The sequence below is a fragment of the Myotis lucifugus genome, unplaced genomic scaffold (assembly GCF_000147115.1).
Source record: "Myotis lucifugus unplaced genomic scaffold, Myoluc2.0 scaffold_520, whole genome shotgun sequence".
In the NCBI taxonomy this organism is placed as follows: domain Eukaryota; kingdom Metazoa; phylum Chordata; class Mammalia; order Chiroptera; family Vespertilionidae; genus Myotis; species Myotis lucifugus.
In genome coordinates this window covers 65,167-83,541 of record NW_005871568.1, presented here as the reverse complement: position 1 = coordinate 83,541, position 18,375 = coordinate 65,167, and the positions used below count along the sequence as shown (strand labels likewise).

The 18,375-nt window shown below is 50.7% G+C and overlaps 2 protein-coding genes across 3 annotated transcripts in view; one reads left to right on the top strand and one right to left on the bottom strand.

The window, feature by feature from the left end:
• RSPH1 (radial spoke head 1 homolog) lies at positions 1-12,779 on the top strand. Its single transcript, XM_006103893.3, has 9 exons — positions 1-54; positions 1,615-1,728; positions 1,831-1,936; positions 3,479-3,569; positions 4,066-4,201; positions 6,727-6,798; positions 10,513-10,672; positions 11,514-11,669; positions 12,692-12,779. The coding sequence occupies exons 1-9, from the start codon at positions 1-3 to the stop codon at positions 12,742-12,744; spliced, it is 942 nt and encodes a 313-aa protein (XP_006103955.1). The 3' UTR covers positions 12,745-12,779.
• A 3,127-nt stretch (positions 12,780-15,906) lies between these two features.
• Positions 15,907-18,375, bottom strand: part of UBASH3A (ubiquitin associated and SH3 domain containing A) — a 39,932-nt gene continuing 37,463 nt past the window's right edge. For both annotated transcript variants that reach the window (XM_023745144.1, XM_023745145.1), the window contains one exon: positions 15,907-16,351. In XM_023745144.1, the coding sequence (XP_023600912.1) occupies positions 16,214-16,351 (138 nt within the window). In that variant the 3' untranslated portion in view covers positions 15,907-16,213. The remainder of the gene's footprint in view (positions 16,352-18,375) is intronic.

Sequence of the window (18,375 nt, the reverse complement as noted above, 5' to 3'; positions counted from 1 at the left end):
ATGTCGGACCTGGGCTCGGAGGAGTTGGAGGAGGAGGGAGAAACTGATCTTGGGGTGAGAGCTCCGGCAGAGGGAGGGGCTTCCCGGGGTGCGCGGAGGCAGGCGGACTCCCGGAGGTCAGGCCGGGTTCGCACAATAGGGAGGTCTGGAGGCCAGTTACGGCCCCCCCACTCCCGCCCCCGCCCCCTGCTCCGGGAGGCCCAGCCAGGGACGAAGAGCACGCGGGCCCCACTGGGCGCTGCGTCTTGGAAGTCGGTGGTGAAAGGGGAAACGTCATGACGTCTGCTGGCCACATCCCTTCTCGCTCTGTCCCCCTCCCCAACCCTCCTCCCGTTAAAGGCAAAGATTTCCAAGTCAAAGGCCCAAGCATCCTCCTCCCTGCCATTACCTCCCACCCAGGCGGTTTTCTTGGATGGCTGGCTCCTCCCAAGGGGCCATACTATTGTTGAATAAGTATTTGCGCAGTGGGCTTGGCTCAGGATTGGGGTGGATGGTGGAGAGCTGCTTCCTGGCAGCCTTCAAGCAAAGCTGAGGCCGCCTCGGGCTCAGCCAAGGTTTCCTGGAGAGCTCACCATTTAGGTCTAGAATCACCTGTGCTTTCTTCACGCTTGTGGGCCTGACCCAGGTTATTGGAATTGTTCCTTGATTCAGGCAATAGAGAGGAGGTAAGGCACGCACAAACAGTGAGGTGAGCGGGGCTCTGTGTGAGCATATGTTGTTGGGAGATTAACCTCTCTAAGCCAGAGGGAGGCCATTTCCTAGCCTTGACCTCTGTGTGTGCGCAGGGCACAGGGTTGAAATAGTTTCCAAATTACAGAAAAACCTAGCACCTCTTCTGTGGCTACCATACCTTTCAACTAGCTCTGTACCTCCATCTCCCAGCTCCTACTTGCTTTACTGGTCCATGAGCCCCTCAATGCACTGGAGCCACCTGGCCAGTAGGGGAAGCCAGAAGTGCCAGGAGCCCAACCCTAGGCAGCCAGCGGCTGGTGCTGAAAACCAGGGCAAGCTGCGGTGATTTGCACTCCAGAATCCCCTGTGTGATGAGGCTGAGTCTGGGACATCACTGGACATGAGCCATGCTTGGTGGCCTCCTCTGCCATATCTGTTACCTCTTCCTGGTTTCTCCCTGGAGCACTTAAAAAAATCCACTTGCTCAGGGTCTGCTTCTGAGGGAACCCAACCTACAACACCTGCCCAGTCAACTGTCCAGTTTCTCTCCTCAATGGCCCCACTGGATTTGTAACTTTTTTTCTAAAAGTTGATTTCAGAGAGGAAGGGAGAGAGAGAGAGAGAGAAAGAGAGAGAAACATCAATGATGAGAGAGAATCATTGATTGGCTGCCTCCTGCACACCCCCTACTGGGATGGAGTCTGCAACCCTGGTCTGTGCCCTTGACTGGAATCAAACTCAGAACCCTTCAGTCTGCAGGCCAATGCTCTATCCACTGAGCCAAAACAGCCAGGCAGGTTTGTAATTTTTTAGTGCCCAGGTATGGTTAGCTACCTTTCCGAGGACTGGGAGGATTCAATGGGATACTATTTATAAAATGCTTAGCACATGGTGGCACTCAAACGGTGGCAGCTGTAATTATGCTGATTTTCTTGTTGCCAGGAATATGAAGGGGAACGAAATGAGGCAGGTGAAAGGCACGGCCACGGGAGAGCCAGGCTGCCCAATGGGGACACCTATGAGGGGAGCTATGAACACGGAAAAAGACACGGCCAGGTCAGAATCGGTGACTCGAGTGGGTAGTTTTCTATATTTAATGCTCTACTAGCAAGTATTTAACTCAGGAATGATATGAATCCTATAATCAATGTGTTTCAGGGCATCTACAAATTTAAAAATGGTGCTCGATACACTGGAGAATACGTTAAAAATAAAAAACATGGTCAAGGCATTTTTATATACCCGGACGGATCAAGATATGAAGGTAAAATGTTCTCGCAAAGCAGCTTTTTGTGCCGCAGACATCTGCTCTTGGGATTGAACTCTTCTGTGACTACTGAGAAGAATGAGAAAGTTTAAAGTCCTCTGGATTAGTCAGTCACTCAACAAACACACACTGTGCTCCTATGTTCACAGGGCTGATGCAGAAACCAGAAAGCCTTGTAATTATGATAAATGTGACTGTCCCTGTGCCCAGCACATTCTCTTCTGTGAGCCTGTGTCCTGAGAAGCAAATGCCAGAGAGGGAGGCTGCTGGGCAAGCACAGACCTTGGGGAGTGGGTTGCACCCAGGATGTTCAATGCTTGGTAGCATTTGTCTCTTTGAAGTTGTTTTTGCTGTTTCCATTTCTGGTAGACCTCTCTTCTGAGGAACATGCTGCTTGTTTAGACCTGGTAGTGCCTTCACTGAGGGCTTCTGGGCAGAGAGGCATTCTGCCTGTTAAACTAGTGTTCTTTTTTTCAAAAAATATTTTTTATTGATTTCAGAGAGGAAGGGAGAGGGAGAGAGAGATAGAAACAACAATGATGAGAGAGAATCATTCATCAGCTGCCTCCTGCATGCCCCCTACTGGGGATGGAGCCCACAACCTGGGCGTGTGTCCTGACCAGGAATCGAACCCTGACCTCCCTGTTTATAGGTCGATGGTCAACCACTGAGCAACGCCGGCTGGGCTAACCTGGTGTTCTTATTTCTGCGATAGTTCTTTACATGCCAGTGTTATGCCTCAGGAAGATCCTGGTTCCCTTATTTCCAAGAACCCCACTGCTGCCCCTGGCACCATTGTCATCTGGTGGTGCCTATAGTGTTAGTCTAATCCCAACAAGGGATAAAGAAAGTTCCTGGGAAGAGAGACAAGTGGGGAGTGGGCATGAGCCTTCAGAAACTGTGTGCAGAATTCTATGTTCTGGGCTTCTTTTCTGGGAAGAAGTTATCTAGTTTCATCAGATTTCCCCAAAGAGTTGTGACCCCAAAAGACACGGTATGATCTTGTACAGGGGACCTCATCCCTCCGTGCCTTGGCTTCTCATTTGCAGTGAATTACTACATGTGGAACACTCAGAATCATGTTTGATGGATGGGGAACACTCAGTAAATGTTGGCTGCGTAACCACTTACTTGTGGGATGTCATCACCTCTTAGGAACCAGAGGGTGAGGTGGGGAATGGAGTGAAATGCTGGCACCTGGCCAGGATCAAGCCTTGACGTGGTTGCTGGATCCCTAACCACACACAAGGCAGAGGAGTGTGGTGCTGGCACCGCTGGCAACAGGGCAGGCAAGCCCTGGTTTGAACCCTCGCTGTGCTGCTGGCCACACACACGTGACTGTGGCCCCGATGCATACACGGACCCACCCCCGTGCTCAGTTACCGTGTGACTCAGCCTTCCTCAGCCAGCTTTCTACTCCATGCCATCCGGCCAGGAGGCAGGGGCCGGCGGGGAGTTGGAGTGGAAAGGGACAGCGGTGAAGGGGTGAAGGGCGGGTTCCCTTCTTACCAGGGCTTGTTTTTGTGTCATGTCTTCCAGGGGAGTGGGTGGATGACCTGAGGCAAGGCCACGGCGTCTACTACTATGTCAATAACGACACCTACACTGGAGAGTGGTTCGCCCACCAAAGGTTTGGTTCTCTCTTTAGTCCTGTAGATAATCCATGTAATGAGAATATGACGATGTCTTATTAAGAAACAGAATCATGACAAAAGTTCACGTGCCAAGTCTGCCAGGCAGTTCAAACCCTGCCAGGCTTTCAGGCGAGGCTGCTGGCCGATGCAGGTGCAGACCCGTGGGGGAGAGCACGTGGGTCCTGCACCCCAGGGCCCTGGGGGGTGAGGGCACAGAGCAAGAACCTTCTGGGGACTGAGCCTCGGCTCCCAGGAGCACTGCCTCTGCACGTGAGGACCAGCTGACCCGCAGGAAGACCCCCGTTGTCCGGCAGGTGATGCCCGCCCCATGCGTGGGCACAGGGAGCAGGAGCCATGCTCTGCTGGGGCAGAGATAGAAGGCGATGGCCATGACCCTGTGTCAGCCTAGGGCCCTCAGTGAACGGCCTGCCTACACACCCGGGAGGTTTCTCATGCTTGGATCTAAAGGCTCTGTGCCCCTGTCTCCTCCAGGCACGGGCAAGGCACCTATTTCTACGCAGAGACCGGCAGCAAGTACGTGGGGACCTGGGTGAACGGACAGCAGGAGGGCGCAGCCGAGATCATTCACCTGAACCACAGGTACCAGGGCAAGTTCGCGAACAAAAACGTAAGTCAGCGGGAAGTGATGTTTGCCGGTGAAATCCGCAGTACCCTTCTCCCAGCCTGAGTATCCGTGTGCCCGGGAAATACTGGAAACCCGGGGAAAGCCTCCATCCCTCCGCATATGGAAAACAGGGCAGCGGTGTCTACCTCTGAGCATCCTGATAACCCACAGAGGGCAGAGTTGGGGGGGCGGGGAGCCTGGCCAGTTTCTCTGCATCTCAGTAAACCCCAGTCTCTCCCAGCAGTGGCCGGGCACGTCCCTCTAACACAGGGCATGTTCCCCTCTTGTGTGTGCTCAGTCTCATGGGGGAATCAGCTGTGAGATCCTCGTTTGCTGGGAACGGCTGAACGTTTTCTGTGGTTGAGCATGTGGGGGTTCTGACGTTCTCTCCCCTGGTGGGCGCAGGGCTGGAGCTGGGGAGGAAGACCGTGAGCCCCTCCTCACCTGGTGGTTGTGGGACTGGAGAACCGCCTGGAGCACCAGACCTTGGGTCTGAGGCCTCCAGGTTGCAGTACCCACTCCGGTCATCTCCGTGGGCAGGACTTTGTGGCTCTGCTTGCCCTTCTGTCCGAGCCCTGGTGGGGTGCAGGGAAACCCCGACTGACTCAGAACCTACCAGCCTGGTGTTCCTATGGCTCTGATCCGGGGCTGAGCAGACACTGTCCCTGAAGAGTTTGCTGGGCAAGTGAACGCAGTTAGATGTTGACATTGGGATTACTTAACGGATCCAATGAAGTAGCCTCAGACTCTCTTAAACTTCATTTACATATGATCAAGCCCTAATTTCAGATTCTCCTGTTAGTCTTTGCAAAGCAGCACATTCTCCTCAAACCTACACATTGCCCATGTGGTTCCCAGCATTGCCCTCGTGCGTAATCATTAGGATGGAGATACACAGATCAGAGAAGCAGCAAGTCTAGTGACAGATGCAAGGATGTGTGATAAGAATGTCATTTCAGATTACTAAGGAAATGCCGGGAGAAGTCAAGAAATGGTGCTGGTAATCGTTTGGGCGGAAAAAGAAAATCAGCGTTTGTCCTCCAGCTTATAGATAAAGACGCTTTCTAGAAGAAATGAAGGTTTAAATATAAACAAAAATCACTGCGAGAAAAAATAGGTTAACTTTAAAATGAGGAAAACTTTCTAAACAAAAAGCCAGGAGATTTTGCCTAATAAAAACCGTGCCATGCCAGCATGGCCAAGGGCGAACCTGAGGAGCGGTGGTGAAGGATTAAAGAAGACAGACAAAGGGAATACAGCTGGGGCTCGGTGGATCTCCCATGCCTGGATGAGGACACAGAAAGGTCCAGCCTCCAAGCTGAGGCTTTATTTTATAGTCAAAGCAAAACAAGGAAGTAGTCAACATGGTTGCAGTGTTGTGAGTTTCACCTTGTTTTGGCAGCACTTGCTGCACCTCCCACAGCCCATTAGCTACCTAGGAAGGAACTAGGGAGGGCTCTAAGGTCAAGCTTCATTATGCTAAGAGGGCTCTGCCCTCCAAGCTGGGACTTATTTGTGGCCCTGCCACAGGTCAGTCCGAGGCTTAACCCTGTAGCCGCTCCCTACAAAACACAATCCCTTAGAGATTAGAAAATACTAGAAAGGAAATTTACTAATAAGAGTTATATGATGAATGGGGTTAGGACATGTGCAACCGTTAATATATAAAAGACTCACATCAATCAATGTGATTTAAATGGTCAAAATATTAAAAAATATTCAACCTTACTAAATAACTTAAAAGATATGACTTACAATGATTTGTTTATATATTTAAAAATGTAAAGATAGAGCAAATGTTAAGGTCCAGAAAAAAACAAGGGTTTGAGGACAAAGAGGCTCTTACTTGCTTCTGTGGGAGCCTCATTCTCATGTATATATACTGTGCAAACTTTTGTCCAGAAATGTTATTTCTGAAACTTTACCCAGAGGAACCTCTCCAAAGTGTACACAATGATTTAACCCAGAATATGTTTACTCTGGCAGTCTTTGTCCAAGAAAAGTGTGAGCAGACTAAATATTGGCAATAGCGAATAAGTAAAATAGATTATAATTCTCGAAATAAAATACAGGTTGACAACTGGTGCTGTGGAAGAATATTTGTACATATGGGAAGGCACTCATGAGTAGCAGTCAGTATATGTAATTATGATCAGATTTTAAATCAAGACCCCTCTGTCCTAGAAACAAGGTTACAGAGATTACATCAAAATGTTATTAGTAGTTCTATCTCTATCTAGTTTGCCTTTGGCTGCGGACTTAGTAAAACTTTTATAATAAATGCATTACTTGTATAACGGGATTAAATGTAGTTAAGTTTTTAAAAACAAACAAAATAGGCCCTGTACTTTGCAATTCCGTTAGCTGTTAGTTCTTAAACACATTCTTTGACCTATATTGGACTCCCCCCCCCCAATCGCACGATGCGGGTAGGTTTTATGGGGGTAGCATTTCTAAAGCATTTTGGACTACCTATTGGGTGCTGACTCTCAAGAGTGAAGTACCTCTTGGTTTCTCTTTGCTTGTAGCCTATGGGCCCCGGGAAGTATGTGTTTGACATTGGATGTGAGCAGCACGGGGAGTATCGGGTCACAGATGCGGTAAGTGGCAGGGGATTTGTCGTCTCCTGCACTTGTGGGCAAGAGAGCTGCCCAGAGACATCGACCCCCTAGAGCAGTGGTTCTCAACCTTCTGGCCCTTTAAATACAGTTCCTCATGTTGTGACCCCAACCATAAAATTATTTCCGTTGCTACTTCATAACTGTAATGTTGCTACGTTATGAATTGTGATGTAAATATCTGATATGAAAGATGGTCTTAGGCGACCCCTGTGAAAAGGTCGTTCGACCGCCAGAGGGGTCGCGACCCACAGGTTGAGAACCGCTGCTCTAGAGGGAGCAGAGGAGAGTGGTGCCAGCTCTCAGGGACTTTCCCGTTTCCCCGTTCCTTCTTCACTTGCCTCTGTTAGTCTGGAACTGCATTGCCAGAACGCAACGAGATCATGTCACAGTGATTGCTGAAAGCCAGGCCTGGTTTCCTGCAGAGAAACCAGCTAATTCTGCGCCAGCCAGAGGGCTCTGGGCAGCTAGGGCCCAGAAAAGGTCTACTGAACTCTGTCAGGGCGATGTCACCAAATCGTGCAACAAGCCAGTGCTTCGGGTATATTTGGATGACTCACGCCACTTACAATGTTCTTGTTCCTTTCTAATACTTAACATTAATATTAATACTAAATTGATATTCTGTGGTTCATTTTGAAATTAGCCAGCTAATTTGTCACTATTAGGCATCTAAATTGTGTGTGTGTGTGTGTGTGGGGGGGGGGGCGGAGGTTATTCCTGCTATTATTGGCTGGCTAAAGCCTGTAGATCAGTGATTCCCAAAGTGGGCGCTACTGCCCCCTGGTAGGCGCTGCAGCGATCCAGGGTGGCGGTGATGGCCACAGGTGCATTTGGGGGCGATGAGTAACTGCTATTAAAATTTTAAAAAAATTAATTTCCAGGGGCTGAGTAATATTTTTTCTGGAAAGGGGGCGGTAGGCCAAATAAGTTTGGGAACCACTGCTGTAGATAATAGGAAATTTAGTAAAATACCTCAGGCATCACCCATCACCCCCACAATCCCAAGGCTCACCCAGGGCACCCCACCAGGACATCCACCCACTAGGCAGGCCCTCTGTCCCCGTCTTCTCCTGGTTCCTTCCCCTGTGGTGTTCTACTTCCTTTGTATCACTCCACCATAGCCACTGTGTTCCCCAAAGCAGCCCGTGGTTCCCCAAGGTCTGTGGGTTGATGTCCACCTTCTTTGTTGTGACCAGAATCTCAATGACCCCCTTGGCCAGGTCATTTTCCCAGTTAACTATAAAACATGAAATGGCTGGAATGGTTGGTTTTGCTGCTAAAAATGAGGCCCCCACTACCCCTGAGCATCGTGTCTTCTTGGTTCCCAGGACGTCCAGTCTGAGTGTGAGGAGGGTGTCCAGAAGTCCTGGGGACACGCCACCTTCCCACGTGGTTCTACTACTCAGCGCGTTTGTCTCTGTGTGTTGCCCACACACTAGCCCCGAACTTAACACACATCTGACTGGCTTTGTTGTTCGATTGACAGCGACTGCTTCCTGCTTTTGCTCTCCCTGCAATTGGACACCTCTTACGTGGCCCTTGAAGGACCTGCTATTCACTGTACTGCCACTAGTCACAGATCTAGCCTCCGTGGTCTTATTGGTGATGGAGCAGTTGTTTTAACTTGTGAAGTGATAAAAAAAACCCCCACACACATCTTATTAAGTATTTTTCAGTTTTAGGCCCTTGGGGCAAAAGTTAAATTAGAATTCAGTATTTCATCCCCTTCCCCTCTGGCAACCATCATACTGTTGAGTGAAATCATATGGTTCTTAGCTTTTTCTGAGTGGGGAAGGGCGTCCTAATATATGGTGACAGGAGGAGGTTTGATTTTGGGCGGTGGGCACACGGTGCAATATACAGATCTTGTAACATAAGAACTCATACCTGAAACCTGTATAATCATATTGACCAATGTCACCCCAAAAAATTTAATAAAAAGAAAAAGAAGTCAGTATTTAGGATGATGAGAAGCAAGTTGGAAGGACATCGGTAACATCTTAGGGGGGAAACATTGATATAGACCTCCACCGCTGTCCCCATTCAGGAATAACTCCGTGAACTAGCGCACTTGACTCGAGGACCTTTGTCCACGGCCACCACTGTGCTCTGGTGAGGGTCAGACTGTGATGAAACAGAAAAGCCTAAATTTTCACTTCTGGCTCCCAAAGGGGAATGCAGTCCCTTAGTGAAGAGGTGGTGATTTGCAGCCATGGACCAAACCTGGTGGCAGCCTGTTCTGATTTTTTTTCAATTGTGCTAAAATACATACACTACTTGCGATTTTAACCATTTGTAAGTGTACACTCCGGTGGCATTTAATCCGATCACCTGTCATGCAGCCATCACTACCATCCATCTCTGAAACTCTTTATCTCCAAACTCTGTCTCCGTTGAACAATATCTTCCTCCCCCTCCCCCCAGGTGTCACTTCTGATTTACCTTCTGTCTATGAATTTGCCTGTTCTAGATGTTTCATATGAGTGGGATCATACATTTGTCCTTTGTGGCTGGATTTCCACTTAGTATAGTGTTTTCAATGTTTGGCCATGTTCTAACAGGTGTCAGAATGTCCTTTTAATGGCTGAGTAACACCCATTGATGGACACTTGGGTTGCTTCTACCTCCTGGCTTCTGCGAATAATGCTGCAATAGACACTGGTCTATAAATATCTGCCTGAATCTCTATGTTCAGTCCTTTTGGGTGTATACCTCCGAGCGGCATTGCTGGGTCATGGGGTGATTCTATGGTTAGTTTTTTGAGGAACCTCCCAAAGTTTTCCTTCGTGGCTGCACCATTTACATCCCCACCCTCAGTGCATGTGGTTCCACATCCTGTTCTGTAGATGAGGGTTTCTGGAGCCCAGCCACGCTGCTCATTTACCCGTCACCTGCTGCTGTTTTGAACGACAACGGCAGGGTGCGTAGTGGCCACAGACACCAGGTGGCCAGCAAAGCCCCGGATAGTTGATAGAAAAGTTACCGACGCTAGTCCTGGAACAGTGTTTTTCAAACTACACGTTGCAACCGTTTCATGACTCATGGCGTCAATTTAGTTCATTGTGAGCAACGTTTACAAAACTGAAAATGGAATAAAAGTGGATGCTGGCCATGGAGACAAGCACGTGGATTTGGCTTTGGGCTTGTGCTTCGTGGTGCGGGGTGGTGGCATGCCGTGGCTTTCCTCCTGTGGCTGAGCCATGGGAAGTAGCTGCTCTGGAATTTTATTTTTCCTCCAGAATCCTTGAAACTAGAGCTTCAGTCTTTATCCACTTTGACATCATTGCAAGGTTGTCTTAGCAGGCTGCGAGGCCTCCTCTTCCTGCAGTGTTAGCTTTATTATGTAGAAGGAATCTTAGAGCAGGAAAAGGTGGCTGAGCAGCGCATGGAGAAGCGCATTTTGGCCTGGTCACATCTTACCTCTTCCAGGGCTGGGGAGTGAGTCTGCAGGTGTTCCAGGCTCCAGCAGGGAGAGGGTAGGCACAGTGTCCTGCTGCCCTTCCATTTCCCATCCCAGTGCCTTCTAGAGCCGCGTAGACTGTCCCTGGGAAGCTGGCAATTGATCTGCTCTCTGAATGGTGCTGTACTCATGCTCAAGTGCAATTACACACCTGCCTTTTCTCCCCTTCCTCTAAGTACCTCACACCTCATTTACACAAATGTAGGCAAGTTCACACTTTTAAACTTCAATAGGAAAGAGTGGAAGAGGAAGAGGAGGAGGAGTCGGTAATAACTGCCCTTCCAAAATGGAAAGCTCTCAAAATCACAGAGTTGGCCTTGTGGACACCGACCCTCGCTGAAGAGCCGCCGCCCGTGGATGTGCCTGGCCAGGAGGAGACCCCGGCAGCGGAGGGTACGGCCCCTGCCGGCGTGGGGCGGGGCGGGCTGAGCACAGCCTCTGCATGGTTCCTCCCGTGTGCATGGGGTTATGAGGGAGAGGCTCTGAGACCCAGGCCCCCAAGCACCGAATCAGCAGGACTGAGAGCATAGAGCCCAGCCATGGCTCAGGCCCTCAACACCTTGGTTGACTCCATGGGAAGCCCCTGGAGCTAAAGTCCCTTGGAACACTTCTCCCCTCACCTGGGTCAATGGTTGCCTGTGGGCTTGGCCTCGGGAAAGCCCGCTGACAGCAGCTGGGGGAAGAGTCCTTCACAAGGGGTCTTCCCGAGGGGCAGTTAGGCGGCCTGGGATGCTGGAGAATTGCAAGTGATTAGAAGCCGGGTCAAGCTGGCCTCAGTGAAATAACACAGTTCATTGGCTCACACAGCTGGGAGGTCCGGAGGAGCCAGCCTCAGGCGTGGCTGGGTCAGGCTGCAGCTCTGGGTCTCTCCTCTCACAGGCAGGGGCTCTGCTCTCTTCCCCTTGGGGACTCATCCTCAATGACTTTATCAGATTGCCACCCAGTCAGCTCGAGAGCCCCGGGGAGCAGAGAGCTTCTTTCTCAGTCTGATCTTCAGAACCCTTGGGACATAGTCATCCTCCCAGAACGGTCACTGTGACCGGGGACCGGATGCTCTGCTGGCCCGGCCTGGGCTGGAGCTGGGTGACGTCCACTGGGGAGGCGTGGTCCCCTGAGGGAGAAGCTGGGTGCTGCTCTCGGCGGGAGGGAGAGTGGCTCCCGAGCAGGGGAGGAAGCAGCCACCCTGCACAGGCCTGCGCCCTGCTGGACGCTGTCTTCCTTTGTTTCTTCGCAGCCCGGGGAGAGCCTGGGGAGGAGGCCCAGCCCCTAGCGGATCTCTCAGATGGGGAGGCCGATTTCATGAGGCCCGGAGAGGAAGACGCTGATACCTTCAGGGAGGAGGGCGAGTACGGCCGGGAAGAGTTCCGCTTCGACAACATAGACCAGCAGGGTGAGCCTGAGCTCTGGGGGGTCACACACGCTGGGCAGGCTGGGAGGGTCTCTTCCCTTTGACCCCCACCCTGGGCCAGGCTGGGAGAAGGTCTCTGAGCACCTTCTGTGAACTCACCTGGGACCCACAGGGGTGCTGCTCCTTCCCAGGTGCTCCTGGTCCCGCGGACGCTCTCTCTCTGCTCTTTGCTAATCTCTGTTTCTACCAGGCGAGCAGGCCTCCGCTAGAAATGCAGAGCTTGGCTGTGTATTGTCATGTGGTTTAGCAGGGCTGAGGCACAGGGGTAGGAGCTGGCAGTGTTGGGAACCAGTCCTTTATCATAAAAAAATATATATTTTTAAATAGATTCTTAGAAGGGAGAGAGAGAGATAGGAACATCAATGAGAGATAAATATTGACCAGTTGCCTCCTGCACGCCCCCTACTGGGATGGAATCCCCCAACCCGGGCATGTGCCCTGAACAGGAATCAAAATGGTGACCTCTTAGTGCATGGTCAGTGCTCAACCACTGAGCCACACTGGCCAGGCGGGGACCAGCCCTTTTTAAATGGGTTTGACTGTACCATTAATCTAGAAGCTTCTGCCACTGCAGGTCCTGGGAAGGCCTTCGCCACACAGAACCCGAGGTGGGGGGAGCAAGAGGAGGGGGCCGGTGTGAGCAATATTCAGGATGAGGATCCGAGAACCAGGCTGGGAGAGAGTGGAGCATGACATCAGGACCTGCTGGTGTCTGAGACTTCAGGTTCCTGAAACAGCCTGGACAGAAGGACATTGCCTGGGCTCAGAGGTTTTAGCCTCCGGGACATTTGGCAGCATAGAGACTTGGAGGACTGGGCAGGGTGGCGGGCAGTGCTACTGGCATCTTCTGGGGTGGAGGCCAGGGATGCTGCTAAATGTTCTATGATGCACAGGACAGCCTCACATGGACAACCATCCAGTCCAACATGCCAACTCGGCAAATAAAGAATTTTAAAATAGAAAAAAGTTCATATCAAATACTCATGTTTCCCTTTCCTTCCCAGGAAATGTGGGTTTCGAAGAAGATGACCCTAGACAATCCGATCCTCAAGACTAAGATGGGCCCAAAGTGAGGGGCCTGTGCCACCCAACGCCTGGTGCTTGAGGTGTTAACACCGATCAGTTACTGATCGTTCGTATTTAGTTGTTTGTGAAAATGGTTTACAGTTGCAAATACATTTTTCATTCTCCTTTGTTGTTGAAATCGCCTGTGCTTCCAGTTCTTTAAACTAAGAGTTCCCAGGTTGCCTTGCCCTGGTTTTAGCGTGTCTTCTCCTAGGATGAAGAATTGCCCCTCCATAGGAGATGGCGATGGAGTGGACTCTTGGCTGGGCTAGGACAGTGACTACAGACTGAATTCCCTCTCTCCTTTCCCTCAAGACACTAGGAAAGGACCTAGATAATAAGAATGCCTGTGTGATTCTCATAAAACACAACACGTATTTCTGGGAGCCCCCAGGGGAGCTCATGGGTGCTCAAGAAGGCATCCACTGGACAAGTTCAGGTTGAGGTTTGACCTTTGACCCCACACTTGTACGTCACAATCATGGGTCGCATGGTTGTCCCTCTGTGTGTGTCTGTGTTCTAATCTACTCTTTTCATAAAGACGCCAGTCCACCCCAATGGCCTCATTTTATTTTAATGACCTTTTTAAAGATCTGTTCTCAGATTAGGACTTCAACTTATGAATTTGAGGGACATAATTCAGTCTATAAAATTCACCAACATGACTCATATTTAAAACATCCCAAGTTTGGTTCTAAAATAAGACTTAATTCAGGGGAAAATGATGATGACTCTTCTCAGATAAACACAGGAGAGTGTTGGCCAGGTTGTGGTGGCCCCAGACCTGTCCCTAAGCAGTTCTCCATCAGAGGCACCGAGTTAGGCTCCTCGATTCCTTTGCTGCTAGCCTGAGGCCAGCTACCCCTCCCATTTTCACCACCTTCCATCCAGTCATTGCAACACAAGGTGTATTAATATCATTAACATCTGCCATGTCAAAACGCGAGAGTCCCTTCCAGGTTTGTGCTTTTAAGCCCACAGGTGAGGAAATCAAGGAGCTGATGTCATGGGTGTTGGAAGTGGGAGTTCCTGGTAACAGGACGTCCATTTCCAGATGACGTCAGCAGGGGGTCAGACTAGGCTTGTAAACACGAGGACCAGCTCCAGGACAGGAACGAAGGAAGAGGACGGTGGTCAGAAATCTTTCTTTCTTTGTTTAATATTTGGTTTCTTGTTAGTTCATAAAGTTGGAAACTTAGTCACTTCCATCTCTGCCCTTATCCAGCACATTTCCCAGGACTCAGTTCTTACAACGAGATTTATTCTGGAAGCCAAGAATGACCAAACTAGGTTTTCTGTCATTGCAGCAGAATTAGGGGGTGGGTCTAGTCAGAACCAGAATTATAAAATAGAAACAAAATGGTGTTTCTTGCACACTTGACCTGGAGATGGAGAGTCAAGCACCTCTCAGTGTCCCTTGCAAAGGACATGATCTGCCCCTCTTATCCAGGGGCATGACACCCAGAAGCCTCACGCCTGGGAGGGTGAATCCAGACACCTGTGGACAACCCCAAATTCCATTAGCTTGGCCTGCAAAGCTTTTATTCTTCATGATGACTAGTGAGGTCGGTGTGGCACCGGGTACCCAGGGGAGCAAGCAGAGGGCCTGGGGTGGGCAGCACATCCAGGGATGACTATGTCCTACTCTGAGCACTTGGATGGCTTTTCCTTTTTCTTCCAAAGGGCTGGGCTGAGAGGACACCACTGTGAGACCCCTATCAACCACCTGAACCAACTTATCAACGTCAGAGGTACCATTTTACTCCTGTCATCTGGGCAGATTTCACTGTTGTGGGCCCCTGTCTGGTTTGTGTTACCTGTTAGTCAGGGCAGAACCCATTTCCCCCATTTTCAAAGCTTCTCTCCCCTTTCCACTTGATCAAAAGAGATAAACAAGAAGCTGAAAACACCCTACACCCAGGGGAGGAATGTCTCAAATCCTTACACCGGGGCCCCTGTAATAGCAGCCCCGATATGCTGGGGTGTGATGTGCTCAAGGGTGGCCCCCGAAGCCTGGCCTGTGTAGCTCAGCGGTTGAGCGTTGACTCAGGAGAGGTCACTGGTTCCATTCCTGGTCAGGGCAACATGCTGGGGTTGTGAACCAGAGGTAGCTGATTGGTGACGTTCCTCTCTCATCTCTCTCTCTCTCCCTTCCTTTCTCTCTAAAAATCAATAAAAACATTTTTTAAAAAAGAGTGGCCCTGAAAGATGTTTGCATCCCAATCCCCAGACCTGTGCATGTGTTCCCTTTCAGGGCAAAGGGGCCTTTGCAGATGGGATTGAGCTAAGGATCTTGAGATGCAGAGATGATCCTGGATTATCTGCACTGGATGGACCCAATGTCACCACAAAAGGCCTTACAAAAGGGAGACAGGAGGGTCAGAAGTGAGAAGCAGCGAGGCAGTGGACAGAGGGACCAGAGATACTTGAAAATGTGACACCACTGTCTTTGACGATGGAGGAAGGTGCTATGGGGCAAGGAGTGGGGGTGGGGCGACTACAAAAGCTGGAAAAGGCAATGAAATAAATCCCCCCAGTGCCTCCTGTTGACCTGTTTTAGAACTTGTGATCTCCAGAAATGCAACAGAATAAATCATGTGTGTGTGTGTGTGTGTGTGTTAAAATTTGTGTTATCTTTACCAGTCCGTGATGGTGCCTTGTTACAGCAGCAACAGGAAACTAATACCCGGGGTGGGGTCACCAAGCAGCAGTTTCCTGGTGTTGGTCTGGTTTCTCCTTTTATTGAACATTCTACCTCTTTTTGCCCCACACAGCCAAAGAGTGATTGAAATAGAAAAGGGAAAAACAGTTGGGAACTTGGCAAATAGGAACATCCTATATAATAAAACCCTAATATGCAAATCGACCGAATGGCGGAATGACCAGCGGAACGACCAATCGCTATGATGCGCACTGACCACCAGGGGTCAGTGAGCTCCCACAGGGGGAGCGCTGCTCAGCCAGAAGCGAGGCTCAGGGCTGGCGAGCGCAGCGGCGGTGGTAGTAGCCTCTTTCGCCTCTGCTGTCGGCGGGCAGTAAGGAGCAAGGGATCCCAGACTGTGAGAGGGCGCAGGCCAGGCCGAAAGAAACCCCCACCCCCAGTGAATGAATTTTGTGCACTGGGCCTCTAGTACAAAATAAAGTGGAAATAACCTTTGGTGTGTGTGTGGTGGGTCTTTAATCCCTGGAAACTAGAGTCACAGTTCTTATTGCCCTCCAAACCACATGGCAGACACAAGTCACAAGGTGGCATCGGGCAGCTGAGCCTGCAAGGCCACAGACCCACAGGTGGCGGCAACGAACTGAAAGCCACAGCAGGCTGCCTGGAACCTAAAAGTGCGCTTTGTGCTTCTACCAATCCCATTAGGCGGGACTAAGGTACCTTCCCATCACAGTATCTTCCAGCCTCCGTACGAGTCTCGCCTCTTCCTTGTGAAGCTGTGCAAACATAACGGGGGCTCTCAGTTGCCCAGGATCCAGTTCCTCCAGTTAAACGCGGAGTTGGAGCCGTGGGTCAGTGTCTTCACAGGGGGGGCCACCAACGCCCACTTTCCTTCCTCTTTATTTTCTTCGCAGAAGCACATTCCCAGAGAAGGGATCTAGAGGAGAGTTACATCACTTATTAATACTTTATACCAAGTCAATCGAGTTTAGACTTGTTCTAAAGCCAACGGACAGGTGCGCCTTGGAGGCTGGCGTGATGTGCCCAGACTGTCATTGCTCCCTTGACACCTAACAGGGAAGTTCTAGGGAGGGAGTGGGGGCGGGAGGTGGCGCCCAGGACAATGGGAAATGGGGGTGCTATCAACTGGGGATGCATCCCACAATGCACAGTGTTATCCCGCCCACGTGCCTGGGGTGCCAGTGCCAAGGCTGAGAACCCTGCCTACCATTAGAAGAGTGGGGTACAGTCTCAAATTTAGCATCACAGAAAGATCCAGGTGATGAGTTTTCAGACCCCCGGGAAAAAACGACAAAGTGGAACTTGAGACAATTCCTTCATCTGTGAAGTGAACGTGTTGGAGTAGATCTTTGATTTGAAGGCCTTTGTGTTTACCTGTTTTGCTTTCCTTTCCTTACTCTCCCTTTTTAATGTCTAGAAATTCCTTGGTCAGACAGAATTTGCAAAAATTCCACCACAAGGAAGTGGTGGGGGATCTAAGTGGAGGCTAGTGTTGACTCAGGGGTCATGACTCCCTCCTTCTGCTTAGAGAGACTGGGGGGAGGGTGTGATGGTGGGTGAGGGGCGAGCAGAGGGTCTGTTTCTTGCTGCCCCTGACTAGAAGGCCCAGGGTTGGGCAGAATTCCTTGATGAATTTCTGACCTGCGAGAGCAGCTTATTTGGGGGTGGGGTGGTGTGGACACCAAATCATCAGCATAAGAACATTGCAGGCCCGGCCCATGTGGCTCAGTGGTTGAGCCTTGACCTATGAACCAGGAAGTCACAGTTCCATTCTCAGTCAGGGCACATGTCTGGGTTGTGGCTCCCTCCCCAGTAGGGGGTGTGCAGGAGGCAGCCAGTCAATGATTCTCTCTCATCATTGATGTTTCTATCTCTCTTCCCTGCTCCCTTCCTCTCTGAAAACAATAAAAATATATTTACAAAACAAAGAGAGTTACGGGAATTTGGAAACTCAAGGCTGGCATCTCCAGAAGGGAGGCCAAGGGCTGGGGTGTGGGTGGGATATGGTCACTAAAAGAAATGGGTTTGGAACAGCAGCAACATGCCATTCTCGCCAGCGCCTGCGTGTGCATCGCGGCTGTCTGTGTGGAGACGACCCCCAGGAGACCCAGGGGCTGCGGGGAGCGAGAGCAACACTTTTTTCCAGGAGACCCCGAGAAAAACCTATACAGAAGTGTCCCAGTGTGGCCTGGGGGGGCTCAAGCCATGCATGTGGACAATGGTCAGCTGGTGGTCCTGGATCCCGGAGAGCTCAGACACATCTGGGTCATACTTGGGAAACACCACCTGGAGACACCTGGGAACTCCACCTGGACAAGTTTCTCTCAGGTCCAGAGGGAACTGGATCAGGAGAGAGCGGGCACCCGCAGCACAGATGACCGAGCGTCTCAGGTGCAGAAGCTCTTTGATGCTCTCCAGGTGAGAGAGGAGGGCCAGGAGGGGCTCAGGGAGACAAGCGACTTGCGCAGGCACAGAGCCCATGTGGTTGGACTCCTCTGCAGCCCCAGGCCCCTCGGGGCCGGGCGACACCTTGCTGCCCACACCTGTGCAAACAAGCCGTGGCCAGTGGCGCCATGATAGTTTTGTGTGACGGAATCATGTCCAGGACTCGTCTCCTATCACAGCTGTTGTCTACACACTGTCCTCCCAGCCTCAAGGCCATTGGTCAATTCCTTGGTCAATTTGATACAAAGACAAGGGCAGAGGGCGCATCTGACCCTGAGGAGATTGTGGGGGCAGGGCCAGGGGGTGGGGTCTCAGCTTCTGAGTCTGCCCGCCTCAGTTCACCTCACTAACCGGATAAAGCAACCTTTGCCTTGTTGGTGACGTCCCACAAGTTGGTCCAAGTACCCATTATCCTTCTCGACACGTCTGTCACCGGGTTGATTTTTCCAGAACTGTTGACGCAGCCCAGCCAGCCCTGAGCACTCTGGCAGCTAC

Excerpts from the sequence above, each read along its gene's own strand:
- RSPH1 (XM_006103893.3), top strand. The coding sequence starts at position 1 with ATGTCGGACCTGGGCTCGGAGGAGTTGGAGGAGGAGGGAGAAACTGAT. Across the intron at positions 1,729-1,830 it reads ACGGAAAAAGACACGGCCAG|GGCATCTACAAATTTAAAAA; the intron begins GTCAGAATCGGT and ends AATGTGTTTCAG. Across the intron at positions 4,202-6,726 it reads GCAAGTTCGCGAACAAAAAC|CCTATGGGCCCCGGGAAGTA; the intron begins GTAAGTCAGCGG and ends CTTTGCTTGTAG.